The sequence below is a fragment of the Myodes glareolus genome, chromosome 6 (genome assembly GCF_982192425.1).
Source record: "Myodes glareolus chromosome 6, mMyoGla1.1, whole genome shotgun sequence".
Lineage (NCBI taxonomy): Eukaryota > Metazoa > Chordata > Mammalia > Rodentia > Cricetidae > Myodes > Myodes glareolus.
The window spans coordinates 22,032,745-22,046,001 of record NC_142031.1 but is presented as its reverse complement, the minus strand read 5'-3'; the positions used below and the strand labels follow the sequence as shown (position 1 = coordinate 22,046,001).

General features: G+C 46.1%; 1 protein-coding gene across 1 annotated transcript in view; it reads left to right on the top strand.

Moving 5' to 3' along the window:
- The first annotated feature begins 246 nt into the window (after positions 1 to 246).
- Txnrd3 (thioredoxin reductase 3) overlaps positions 247 to 13,257 on the top strand; it is a 38,783-nt gene continuing 25,772 nt past the window's right edge. The window contains exons 1-5 of the mRNA XM_048416626.3: positions 247 to 648; positions 6,890 to 6,950; positions 8,417 to 8,526; positions 12,755 to 12,859; positions 13,011 to 13,083. Of these exons, the coding sequence (XP_048272583.2) occupies positions 490 to 648; positions 6,890 to 6,950; positions 8,417 to 8,526; positions 12,755 to 12,859; positions 13,011 to 13,083 (508 nt within the window). The 5' untranslated portion in view covers positions 247 to 489. The remainder of the gene's footprint in view (positions 649 to 6,889; positions 6,951 to 8,416; positions 8,527 to 12,754; positions 12,860 to 13,010; positions 13,084 to 13,257) is intronic.

The window sequence follows — 13,257 nt, the reverse complement described above, 5'->3', positions numbered from 1 at the left end:
GTAAAATGATAATGAAAACAGTAATAGCAGAACATACAAGCTTGACACTGCACCTCTGAAAATGGTAAGTGACTGCTACTCTGCTATGCTCTTGAGCAGTAGGTGACCTAGGTCACCTAGCTCTGGGCTGTGCTAAGGGGGCGTAGCTTAGCCCTGCGAAGGCCTTGGAGGTGGGGCGAAACTGTCCCGGGGGCGTGGCCAGTCAATAAGCGGGCCCTCTCCGTGGGTGCGGTCGCGAGGGCGGGGAGCGTGGCCCGCAGCTGTCCGGTGCGCAGCGTTCTCAAGCTCTCAGTGGCGTTGCCGGCATCGTCCCCTAAGCGGCCGCCCGCGTCCCGGTTCCTGAGCAGGCCCGGCCTGGCCGGGAGCGACAACGAAGTCCTGGAGCAGCCACCGTCCCCACCGCCGCCTTCGCGGGCGCAGAAGTCGCCCGTGCAGGGGAAGGCGGCAGTCGTCCCCAACCGTCGCCTGGGCACGGTCCGCGGCGGGCCAATGTCTTCGCCACCCGGCCGCCGCGCCCGCGTGTCGTCCCCAGGGACCAGCCGCCAGGCCTCCGATGCCCGCGAGGAGGTGCGGCGCCGCCTGAAGGACCTCATCGAGGCCAACCGGGTGATGATCTTCAGCAAGAGCTACTGTCCACACAGCACGAGGGTAGGCGGGGCCGGCCGGAGCGGAGCTACGGGGCGGGGCCTGATGGGCAGGGGCTAGGCAATTCTTGGTGGGAGGAGCGAAGTGGAAGTAGACGATTGGACATGGTGGGCGGGGCGGGAGGAGCGTGGGCTAAGGAGATGGGCAAGTTCCGTGAGCAGGATCAAGGTGGTCTGGGCACAAGCCCAGAGGGCGGGGCGAAGGCGGAGTTCCCTGGTTGACTCCCGGTGGGAGGGTCTGGCAGGGTCTGAGCACGCTCAGTGGGCGGGGCAAGCCGGGGCTCAGTGGTTGGCGCTTAATGGGCGGAACCGTAGGGGGCGGGGAAATGGACTCTGGGAGGTGATCATTGGACAGCGGCAGAATTTGGTGGGCGGGGATAATGGGGAGGGTCTGCGTGGCGCTCAGAGGGCGGGACCTAGTGGATGGGGGGGTCTGGGTGAAGCTTAGTGAGTGGGCGGTCTCGAATTGACCAAGGGTGGGCGGGGCCTGAGGGTGGGCGGAGTAGGCTTTCCGAGGCGGTCTCCCGAGGTGTGTTGCAGGGAGCTGGCTGTATTCTGGTTTCTGAGTATTGAGGCTTGTTCCCACAGGCCACTGGATCCCAGGCCGCAGGCACCTAGTGAAACGCTTGCCTTCAAGTCTGATATAGGCTTAAGTTTATCAAAACTTTTTTTTTTTAAATCCAGCGTTTAAATTGTGTTACTAAAAGGGAAGAGTGAGGGATCGTGAGGTTCGCTGAAGCTGAATCCAGATCACGCTTGTTAATTAGCGTGTTTGACTCCTTGACCATGCTTCAGAACAAGGTGGGGCCTTGACTTCCACTTCTAAGATGAAGGTAGAGGAGATTTCAAGTCGTGGCTAGTTTAAGCTCTGTTGCACACTCCATAGTTTGGGGCTAGGTGGACATGCAGCATTATTACCATATTATGAGTTTTAAAAAATTATTGTTTTAGTAACAAACCTTTGGAAGGAAGATGCAAGATGGGCATGTTCAGTATTTTGACGTTTACTTAACATTATCAGAAAGTTAAGGACCTTGTGTGTTGACTTAGTGGGAAAAAGGCCCTGGGTTCCATTTCCAGCACCATTTAAAAGAAAAGAAAAAGATGTTGAGGCAGGAGGATCATGCATTCTAGGCCAGCCTGGGCTACTCTGAGAATCCCTATTACAAGGAACAGAACAAATATTGCCAGCTCTAGGACCCAAGTTCGATCCCCAGAACACATAAAACTGATGAGCATAGTGAGGTGCACTTTGCCCCAGTGCTTGGAAGTCAGAGCCTGGTAAGTCCGGACTACTTAACCTGTATGCTTCAGGCCAATAAGAGACTTTATTTAAAATTAGGTGGAGAGGCAGACCATCTTCCTGGGAATGGCACCTGAGGTTGTCCTCTGGCCACCACAGCTGTAAGTGCACCTGCACACACACGCACACACGCACGCACACACGCACACACACACACACACGCACACGTGCGCGCACTCACATACAAAGATGTATTCATTTGAAAAACTAATAAAATGGTACCAGCAGCATGGAGACTCCTGGATGCTCCCTCCCTCCCCACGGGGCAACCACATCCTTGTTTTTCTCTGAGTCATTGGATGCCTGCACATCACTAATAGTAGACTGTTCCTTTGGGCCTGCATGTGCCTTTCTGTAAGTAGAATCATGTATTGTTTTACAGTTGTTCCCTCAGCAATTTGGCTTAGACTCACACGTGTTAGTACCTGTAGCTCTGCTTTATTGCTTCTCACTGCTGTGATGTTCCCTAGGTTAGTATTGAGCTTGTAGTAATCCTCCTGCCTCAGCCTCTCAAGTGCTGGGATTACAAACATGAGCCAAACTGGCTCAATATTTTAATCTTAAAAACAATGTGGCTAGAAACCCGTCCTTGGATACATCTGGAAGCATACCCCTGGCGGACTTACCTAGGTAGTTGCTTTTGAGCCACGTTTGATCTTAGCCAAAAAGCCTAGAAGTGATGGGTGCCATTCACCTGATTGATTCATAGAATCAATCACAGTGTTAGGGCGTTTCCAAGTCCTTACACTAATTTGGCCTGTGCTAGTAAGTGTGTCACAGTTCTTGCTCTACAGCTTTGTTTATAGTTACTTTTTTTTTTTACTTTTTACATTTGTGGTACTGGTAGATAATATTCTTTCTTTGTGGCTTGAATTTTTCATTTTCCTAATGAAGTTCATATGTTTATGGCTCCCTTGAACCATTAAGACTATTTTATTCTTGTTTTTCTTTTGTTATGCTGATTTGTAGGTTTTCTTTATATGTTATAAATACTAATCCTTTGACTGTATCTGGGGAAATCTCCCAGGCTCTCTTTCTTGAGTTTTTTGGTAATTGAGGTTTGTGAGTTTCACACAGTGAGACCTGTTCCACCTCCCTTTCGTGGTACTTAGGACTTATAAACACATTCTCCTGATTTGGCTCCTGCCGCTTCTGTAGTGTGAGTTCCATGCGTGTTCTCTTTAACCCACTGGGAGTTAGCGTTGGTGAAGTCCAGTTTTGCTTGTTTTGTTTGCACTTCTCAGCTTCTCCTGTTTTATACGCTGAGGAGTTCATACATCCATCAATCTGGTCTTCATGAGTGTGTGTGTGTGTGTGTGTGTGTGTGTGTGTGTGTGTGTGATTTTTTTGTGGGGAGCAAGACACATCTTGAGGCAGGGGTCTCTTAACAGTCCAAACTAGCCTTGAACTCTCCAACCTTCCCTGACTCTGTTTGGATGGTAGGTCTTCCAGCGAGTTCATGGGTGTTTTTTCTACGACATACACATCCTGGAAGCCTATCTTTTGGTGACCATTCACTGGCTGATTTTGTGGGGTGTTTTCATGGTCTTTTCATGACCTGCAATCCATTGCCATTTCTGCATGTGGTCCCTGCAGCAATCAAGAAGGATTTGTCCCTTTATTGAAGTGGTAATGCCATTTAACAAGCATTAGTTATTGGGTATTTAACATGTAGAGATATGAACATGGGTCTGATCCTCCAGGAACTCAGAATAGCTGAGCAGTCACCAACCAGCTCTCAAGTACGGAAAGAAGAGCTTATGACAAACAGGGGCTGTGGCAATGAGGCAGGCAGTAGCTCCTTCAGATGATCTGGACAGGCTAAGGAAAGGTGGGCTTGCCCTCCAGGGTATGGAGGATGTCTGCCTGTAAGGGAAGGCTTTTGACATAGGCATTTATGTAAGCAAAGACAGGAGAGGACAAAAGGAAGGAAGTGTGGCCGAATATAAGGAGTAAGAAAGGAAACCGAGGTGGGCGCTCCCTGGAAGTGGCTGGGATTTAATTTCAAAGGTTTAAGTGTCTCAAGACATTTTACTGAGACGTGTGGGTTTAGGATTATTAAGATTTTGGTAAAGAAATGTTAACTCAGAGCTGAAAGTACTGACCTGGCTGTCACATAAAACCTAGCAAGCTATGGAGATAGACAGACAGACTTACAGGCAAGATAACATGGACTAAACCTTGATTTTTTTTAACACATTCACCATATCAATAGAATAGAGGCCAGTGACATTGGGTATGGGGATTAGAGGAAGCCATGAGCGGCTGAAGTCCTGAGTGAATGTTTGCTGTTGACATGGGCAACAGCCATGGCAAGAACTCCAAAGTCTCAAACCTCTAAGAAAACGGCAGAACCTTCCCCAGGCTATGCTCAGGGAAATGACAAAGCCTTTCCTCCTGGTCTGAGTGATAAAATAAGTAGTGTGTGTGTGTAAAATGCCCATGATAGCTTCCCTTTCCTCTCTCCCTGGGTATTTACAGCCTTGAAGACTAATCCTCTCTAGAGACTGTTCCTACTATCGTTAGTTAAACTTGTTTGCTTGGTTTCCCTGTCTACCTGAATCCCTGCCTCCCTGGTTCAGCTGTGTGCAGTAACCCTGGCCTCCATCCCCCTTTTTCAACTCTGTAGGATAAAAAGCTTGCATGGGTGAGGGGATGCTGAGGTTTTGCCTTCTGGGGACTCAGACCACTGTCTTTGTGTATCTGTGTGTTTGTCTTTTCTTCATTCCCTTGCTGCCCTGAGTCAGGTTCACATCCCTGGAGCCACGTGCGAGGACTCAACAATTAGACAGAGTCACATTGCTGGCTGCCGTTGCCACGGCTCCTCTCCAGAACTTTTCAGTCCGAAATTCTAAACCCTCAACTCAGTAATTAATGTTTCCACCATCCCAGCCCTCACCAACTGTCCCACTCAAAAGTGAGTTTGACCACTCCAGGTGCCACCTATGAATGACATCATTATTCATTGGCCTTTAACATCTGGCTTGTTTTGCTTATGCAATGTCCCCAAGGTTAGCCCATCTTGCAGTGTGCGCTGGAATTTTCCTTGTTCATAGGGTGAATAATAAGCCGTTGTGTGTAGGTGTGCCTTCCCTATCAATCCAGGTGCCAGTCGGTACTTGCCTTGCTCTGGCTGCTGTGAGTGAAGCTGCAATGAAGACGGGTGAACCCACAAGGGGCACATGTGTCTTTAACTGGAGTGTCCTGTGGAATTGTTGTCTTTTTCTACAGTGGCTACCCTCATTCACCGGCAGATTAGCCTGTCCCTCTAATGACTGTTGCCTCTTCTTAGTTCTTGCCTGCTAGCCCATCTCCACTGCCTTTAAGGTGGAACTTCACCACAGCCTGTTTAAAAGGAATCACCCAGAAGCCCTCTGCTGTTGTGGCCTGCCCCTCCCCTTGCAAAACCCTTGTATGATGTTCGTGAGCTGAAGGTGGGAATAGTGACCTAATTTTCAACAAGCAACACTCTGGCTTCATGACCAGGGTTCTTAATGGGCCTGCAGCATCTGCTCTTCCTGGCTTTTACTTGTCTTCCTGAGACTTGACCTTACACAGGGATTTTATATCAGCCCCCTGTATAGAGGGTTTGACCTCAAATACGGTTGAGTGGAGGAAGGGGGGCCCTGTTTTGAAACTTCTGTAATGTCTTCCTGAGACTTGACCTTACACAAGGAGTGTGATCAGGACCCTAGGATTTTCTACAAGTCACCTATGTAGAAGGTTTGACCTCAAATAGGGTTGAGTGGAGGAAGAGGGCCCCTGTTTTGAAACTTCTGTGACTCAAAAGTTGAGAGATGCTGGTGACCTGCCATTTGAGGAGATACTGTTTTGGAGCCACCCTCACTTGAAATAGAGTTCCTCCTTTCAGGAGAGGAGAAAGGGACAGGACCAAGCTACAGGGCCACAGACTCTGCTTTTCCTTAGGAAACTTTCTTTTAGGAAATTTTCTGGAATAAATGCTCATTTGCTGAATGTTCTTAGGGAATTTCCAAGACGTGAAAGCGTTACTCTTAGATAATTATTATGATTATAGATGTGTCACCAAATCCGCTTAGGCCTCGGAGCCTCCAGGGTTTGTCTCAAGGGTGGAGGTGTTGAAGGGTGGTGTCACCAAACAGTTCTGGAAAGATCAGAGGCTGCCAGTGGGTTGATCTGGAGGAGACAAGTCTGGCAGCGGCAGAAACACTTGAGAAGGAGCTACTGTTGGGAACTAGAGAGTAGAACAGTTCCGCACAGAGAGCTATGACCTAGCCATTGCTGTCACCGGTGGGTGGTGGGGAGGTTAGTGTGGTCTGGAAGATGGCTGGATGGCAGGTATTCAGGAAAAGCCTAGCCAGAGCTTTGCAGTGGTTACAGTGCAGATTCAGTGCTGTGGGACTTGCATGCTGTGGGTGATCCCGCACTGTGGTCTCTCAGGCAGATTGTGGGGCTTTTGGATGGGCAGCTGGTGAATGGGCCATAGTTAAAGTGTCATCGTGCTCCTGGTTTGTCCTAGAAGACAGAGAGTGTGTCTGGTTCATCATTGCCTCTTGTGAACTTGGAATCATGGTTGACTGGTCTTAGATGCTTGATGGATGATTTAGTTGGAGGAACTTAATGGCTGTTGAGAGGAAGCACAGAAAAAAGAAGCGATATGGTTGAAGAAGATTTGCACTGAGGCATGGCGCCCGTGGAGGAGTGCCAGGAACCTGTCCTGAGCCAGAAAAGAGATTTAGGCAGAAGAGTTCATTAGGAGTCACAAGGAGACAAAGAGTAAAAGAATGGAGGTGGCAGACTATGTGGGAGTATAGAGAGGAAAGTGTGAGACACTGTGAGCGAGAACCCATGTCCCTAAAGATTATCTGTGGTGGACATCTCTTATCATCATATGTCACATGGACACCTTTCATAGCTACCGAGCCTTTTGAGAGCATGAAGCTCACCAGGGTTTCTCTTGCAGGTGAAGGAGCTCTTTTCATCCTTAGGCGTGGACTATAACATCCTGGAACTTGATCAAGTTGGTGAGTAGCTGTCAGTAATGCTGCTATTTGTAGTAAATGCCAGCGTGACTGTTCCACTTACTTTGTTCAACTCAGTGTGTTTGCATGTCTTTCTGTCAAATGAGCTCTTGTTGTTTCAGCCACATAGAAGATGAACCTTCATATGACAATCAATTTTATAAAGATTTTCCATATTTGAGGGCAGGGCATGGGAAGCTGTGGGCTGCTAACTTTAAAGTGTTTGCGACACTGGCTACTTGCCTGTCAGCATTCCATAAAATAGATTAAATGGTCACAATGAAAGGAATCCACCCTATTTCCTGGGGAGGAGTGTAGTGATGAGCCTGCTTTTCATCCTGCCCAGCTCCCGCACGGCTAGCTTAGCCCCAGAAATAATAACACATAAGTTGTATTTATTTAAATACTGCCTGGCCTATTATCTCTAGAGAGTTAGTTACTGGCTAACTCTCACATCTTGATTAACCCATTTTTAATAATCTGTATAGCACCACGAGGTGTGGCTTACCGGGAAAGATTTAGCATGTCTGACCTCGTGGCTGGCTCCATGGCTTCTGCCTCATTGCTCTCTTCCCAGCATTCTGTTCTGTTTACTCCACCTACCTAATTTTTTGTCCTATCAGAGGGCCAAGGCAGTCTCTTTATTAACCAATGAAAATAACAATAGATAGAGTACCCTTCCACATCAGAGGAGCATGCTATGTTTTCAGCCTAGTTTTGAATCTTTGTCTTCATGGCCATGGCAGTCACCGAACACTTCACATCTGCTATTCTTCACAGAAATTTGGGATGTGACAGTGACCAGAGAAAAACCCTTAACTTTGCCTTCATGGGAAAGGCTTTTCATCAAATTGCCTTAAGAAACAAGGTGCTCTTGTTTCTTACCAATGAGTGTCAAGTCTTAAATGTCATGGCCCCTGCCATATCTTCCAAGAGGGAGGGTGAAACACTTTTTTTTTTTCTTGTTTTCAAGACATGCTTTCTCTGTGTAGCTTTGGAACTTGTCCTGGAACTTGCTCTGTAGAGTAGGCTAGTCTCAAACTCACAGAGATCCACCTGCCACAGCCTCCTGAGTACTGGGATCAAAGGCATGTGCCACCACCACCTGGCCACAAAAATTTTTAAATGTAACCATAGGAAGCACTTTCTCATTAGTTATTATAACAGGTTTCACTTGGGTTTTGCTTTCTTAAAGAATACTTGTCCCTTGGTTGTGGCAGAGCAACTATGTATGCAAAAGCTAACTCAGATGCCTTGTCCTAAAAGGAGCCCATAGGTAGGCCGTTGGGTTGAAGGTGTCCTTTGAAGGTGTAGAGCTTTCCCGTCTTGAGTCATTTTTTCATAAAGTCATGGAGCACACTGGCCTGTCATGGATGTGACCTTGTAAGCAATAAGCAGTGAGCACCGTAAGACTTGAGCTCTGCATGGGAACCCTTTATGGTGTCTTCATATGCTGTTTTATTCTTTAGATGATGGGGCCAGTGTTCAGGAAGTGTTGACAGAAATCAGTAACCAGAAAACAGTGCCCAATATTTTTGTGAATAAAGTACACGTCGGCGGATGTGACCGAACTTTCCAGGTAATGATCGTCATCACTCATAGCTCTGACATTGTTCACATTGTAATTTAATTAACATTAAAGGGGAGTACCAGTGGAAAATACAGAGGCTGGTTACCAGATACCCCTGAAGACTGCAAGGGAAACAAACTTTCCCACCAACTAAACCTGAGAAGTTATACAGTGCTGGCCTCCAGGCACAGGAGGGCCATTCCTAGCCTGAATTCAGAGCAGCTGTGACCCTTATAGGACTGTGGCCATCACCACTTCCATGTGTGCTCATGTGAGGAGGGAGGGAGCATCATGAAGCCCCACCCCTTCCTAGAGCCAGATAAGCTGTTAACTTCCACGAAGACAGACCCTTCTTCAGTAGTGTGGCCAACAGAGAGTCTACGCTCCCAGAAGCAGCCCAGTCACTAAGCTGTGCCTGGAGTCATGTCTTTGTTGTGCCTGAGGTAGACAGGGATTTATTCACGTGTCCCCAGGAGGAGCAGCAGGTGAGTTCCTGGGGCTAGGACAAGTCTCTTCTTGACAGGGTAAAACAAGCTTTTCTTCAATAAGAGTTGGTCAACATGAACACTGTTGTCCAGGGAGTTAGAACTCTTATCAGGGCTACCAATACTGGGTGCAAAGCATGGGGCTTTTAACGTCTTGTTTCTTAGAATGCAGGAAATGCATGGGGCCATTCTGGTAGGTAGTAACAGATTAAAACTGGGTGTAGATGGAATGTGGCTCAGGAATAAAGTGGCTGACTGGCATGCGTGAAGCCCTGGGCTTGGTCTCTCCTTGCTGTTTATTAAAAAAAGTTCTTATCCTATAATTAATTATTTTATTTTGATACAGTTCTGTTTTAATCTCTTGTGTAGGTATGTAAGCACTAGTAACCAATGATTAGATACATATCTGAAATTGTAATTAAGAATAATTTTTGGCTAGGAGGATAATCAGATTGAATGTTAATTTCTGATTCACACGATCATGCAGTAATAGCTGGGCTGTCCTGGAAGCGTCCCGCCACTGTGCAGGTGGTAAGTGCTGTTCTCCTCAGCACTGTCTAGACCATCCATCCTAACCTTGATGATGATGCCAGAGAACCTTCTGGAGTCTGGGGAGGTAGATTTTTCTGAGTCACATAAAATAAGCAGGTCAGGGTATTTTTTCTAGAATGTTTTAGAAACCATCTTCAGCACCATTCCTCAGTAGTCACATAGCCAGCGCTGTTCCCCAGTGGTCACATAGCCAGCACCGTTCCCCAGTAGTCACATAGCCAGCACCATTCCTCAGTAGTCACATAGCCAGCACCATTCCTCAGTGGTCACATAGCCAGCACCATTCTCCAGTGGTCACATAGCCAGTGCCATTCCTCAGTGGTCATATAGCCGGCGCCATTCCCCAGTGGTCACAGAGAACCTTTGCGTCATGATGGTTTTGTACTGGCCCTTACAGTCAGGGCCAGCTCAAGTTTGCCGCTTCCAAACAACAGGCTTTGCATGAAGACAGTCACTGAGTCACTTAACCACTTACTGGCCTCACCTGTAAACACCTTCTCACCAAGGGGTCAAAGGAGTAAGAGACCCCAGAGTCCACTTTATGGCCACTGGGGAAGAACCACTGAGATGTGTGTGATAAAGGAAGTCGCCCAGCACAGCTGTGGAGTGAAGGTCAGTCTGAGAGATCATAAAGATAGCGACTGGTGCAGACAAACCGGGGTTCAGATGAAGACTAGTTCAGAGAAAAGTGACACTTGATCATTTCTCCATGGAAAGTGGCCTCGTTTGACACTGATAACTATCAGAATGTCTATTCACAGTGGATATATACTTAGATCTAGGTAGATTTACAATCCCAACACAAACGTTTGAGCCATCATTCCTGAGAGTTTTCTTTGCTTTTCTTCTTCATTTTTGGTGCCAGGAACTAAACGTGGGACCTTGTGCTCCACCACTAAGCTAAATTCCCAGCATTGAGTATTTTTTTAAATACATTTTTTTTTGTTTTTGAGTGTGTGTGTATGTGTGTGTGTGTGTGTGCGCGCGCGCGCGCGTGTGTGCATGTGTGTGAGCATGCTCACAGATTGTAGCGGGCGTGGTCGATTGATAGAATAAACAGACCAATACTATATAAAAGATTTAGCTTTTAATAGAAAAGGGGAAAACTTACACCAGGTCCGTCCGGAAAGCAGGGTCCAAAAGAGGGCGGGGAAGCGCACCTGCCAGGTTTATAGGTAAATTTTTGCCTTAGGGCAACACGTCCTACAAACAGAATGTGATTGGCTAAACTCCCCTATCATCTCCCCCTTTTGTCTAAAATAAGACAGAACAAAACCAAATACAACTATACACAATAGAAACAAATAATGAATATAAAATTACAAATAGCAAACAATATTAAGCAAGAAACATATAACAAAAGTTTTACTAAATATTCTACTTCAAGGAGTCTAAATAATGTAGATGGTAACTACAACTATCTAATCTTCAACTCCATCGAAGATCTGAGAAGGGAAATAATTTTACTCAAGCAGCCCAGAAGTACAAGCGGGAAACTTCTGAAATGTGCAACAAATGGAAGAGACAACTGAATACTGGGCAATCATCCAAAGTCTCATTTCCAATGTTGAGTCAACCAACTTTGGCTAAGACCTGATGTAACTTCCATGCCATTTTCAAAGGCAAGGAACCTTTTAGAACTCTCTTACCCTGTCTTGGCAAGATAAGACAATCCTGTTTTTATCCATTTACGGATATTTTGTAATTCTGTCAGTGGTCGAGGTATGGGCTTTTTCTTTGCCCAAAGGCCAGTTCTGCCAGGAAGAAGACAAGCTCCAAGTGAAGTGTCTTTGATGCTCAACGTTCTCTCGGGAGTAGAGCCGTGATGCCAGGAGTAATTGTGTCTCGTTAGTATGGAACTCTAGATTAGATTAAAGGCCATTTTCTACAGCTCTTCGAAGAGGTTGAAGATTATACTATCTATGCTAAATATGATCTCTATGTACCTAAATAACCTGATTAGTCTAAATATAAGTATGACAAACATATATGACTATTGATTTCTATCTGTCTAACTTGAAGACTAAGAGAATAAACAACTGTGCAATGAATGAGGACAATGACCTCCAAATGTAAACAATGTATATCATTACATAAACAATATATAAATATCTTAATCAGAGGTAGAAATGTAAATATATGTATATATATCAATACAAATAGAAGTAAAATCATACTCACATACAATATTCAATATATCAATATACAAGAATCAACACCAATACAATTTTCTAAAAACAATAACTCATAAATACCAATATATGATCCCATCACCAATCAATCCCCCCTTTTTTTCAAAATAATGATAAACACCCCTGAGCTTATAAAATACCTTCCCCATCCCCTCATCCCTATATCAATTATAACCAACCCCTAAATGATGTCCCTAAACCTGAGGGCAAATTCTACTGGGAGAGGGGACGTCGTCCTCTAAAATTGCTTCCAGCTGTCATGGGGGCGATGTTTTTCTTAGGGGGTCCTGTGAAAATAATTGATGGTAAAATTCTAATATTAACATTTGGTGTGAGAAAGTTGCAAATAGTCTCTGAGTGGTTTGAGGAGGTCTGGCCAGAGTGCTGTGAAAAATTGTGCACCATTGGGAACTGTTTTGCGCAGCTGGTACCAAAAAACAGGTCTAAAAGTAGCACTATCAACATTATGAGGCTTGGGCGGAGTACAGCACAGCGAGGTGTGTGAGACCGGGCCAGGGACTGCGGCCCGTGCTGCGGAGCATAAGCTGGGGGAGGGGAGGGACCCAATGTAGTGGGCGTGGTCAATCGATAGAATAAACAGACCAATACTATATAAAAGATTTAGCTTTTAATAAAAAAGGGAAAAACTTACACCAGAGTCCCAATGGTTCATCTGGAACGCAGGGTCCAAAAGAGGGCGGGGAAGCGCACCCGCCAGGTTTATAGGTAAATTTTTGCCTTAGGGCAACACGCCCCATGGACAGATTGTGATTGGCTGAACTCCCCTATCAACAGATGTCTGTAGGGGGCAGAGATGTCAGATCCCCATAGCTTCAGTTTCCAGTTGTGAACCAGCCATCGTGGTTCTTAGGAACTGGGCAGTTTCTCTGCTAGATCAGTGTGTGCTCTTGACTGATGAATTATTCAGTTCCAGATTTGTTAGTCAAGGGCTCCATGCTGGTTGAAAATGGAGTCATGTGCTGTTCTGTCTGCTTTGGTAATCTGTAGGCACATCACAATGGTTTACTGCAGAAGCTCCTTCAGGAAGGGTCGGCTCATGATTATGATCTCATTGTCATCGGCGGGGGTTCTGGTGGCCTCTCTTGTGCAAAGGTATGGACATGAATGAACCATCAATGACTTTTATAAAAACTGACTCTATTGGGGTGGAGGAGTATTCAGAGAATTGAGACTATTCACTTAAAGGAGATAAAATGGGGGTGAGAAGGTGACAAGACACCTTTCTGTGTGGTTGTTTTTGTAGGAAGCTGCCAACTTGGGAAAGAAGGTCATGGTCCTAGACTTTGTGGTCCCATCGCCTCAGGGCTCATCCTGGGGTAAGCTGTAGTTCCTGCTTTCCTCTTTAATTAATGAATTTATCTCTCTCTCTCTCTCTCTCTCTCTCTCTCTCTCTATTTATTTAATGTTTTGCCTGCATGTATGTTTGTGTGAGGGTGCCAGATCTCCTGGAACTATAGGTACAGACAGTTGTGAGCTGCCATGTAGGTGCT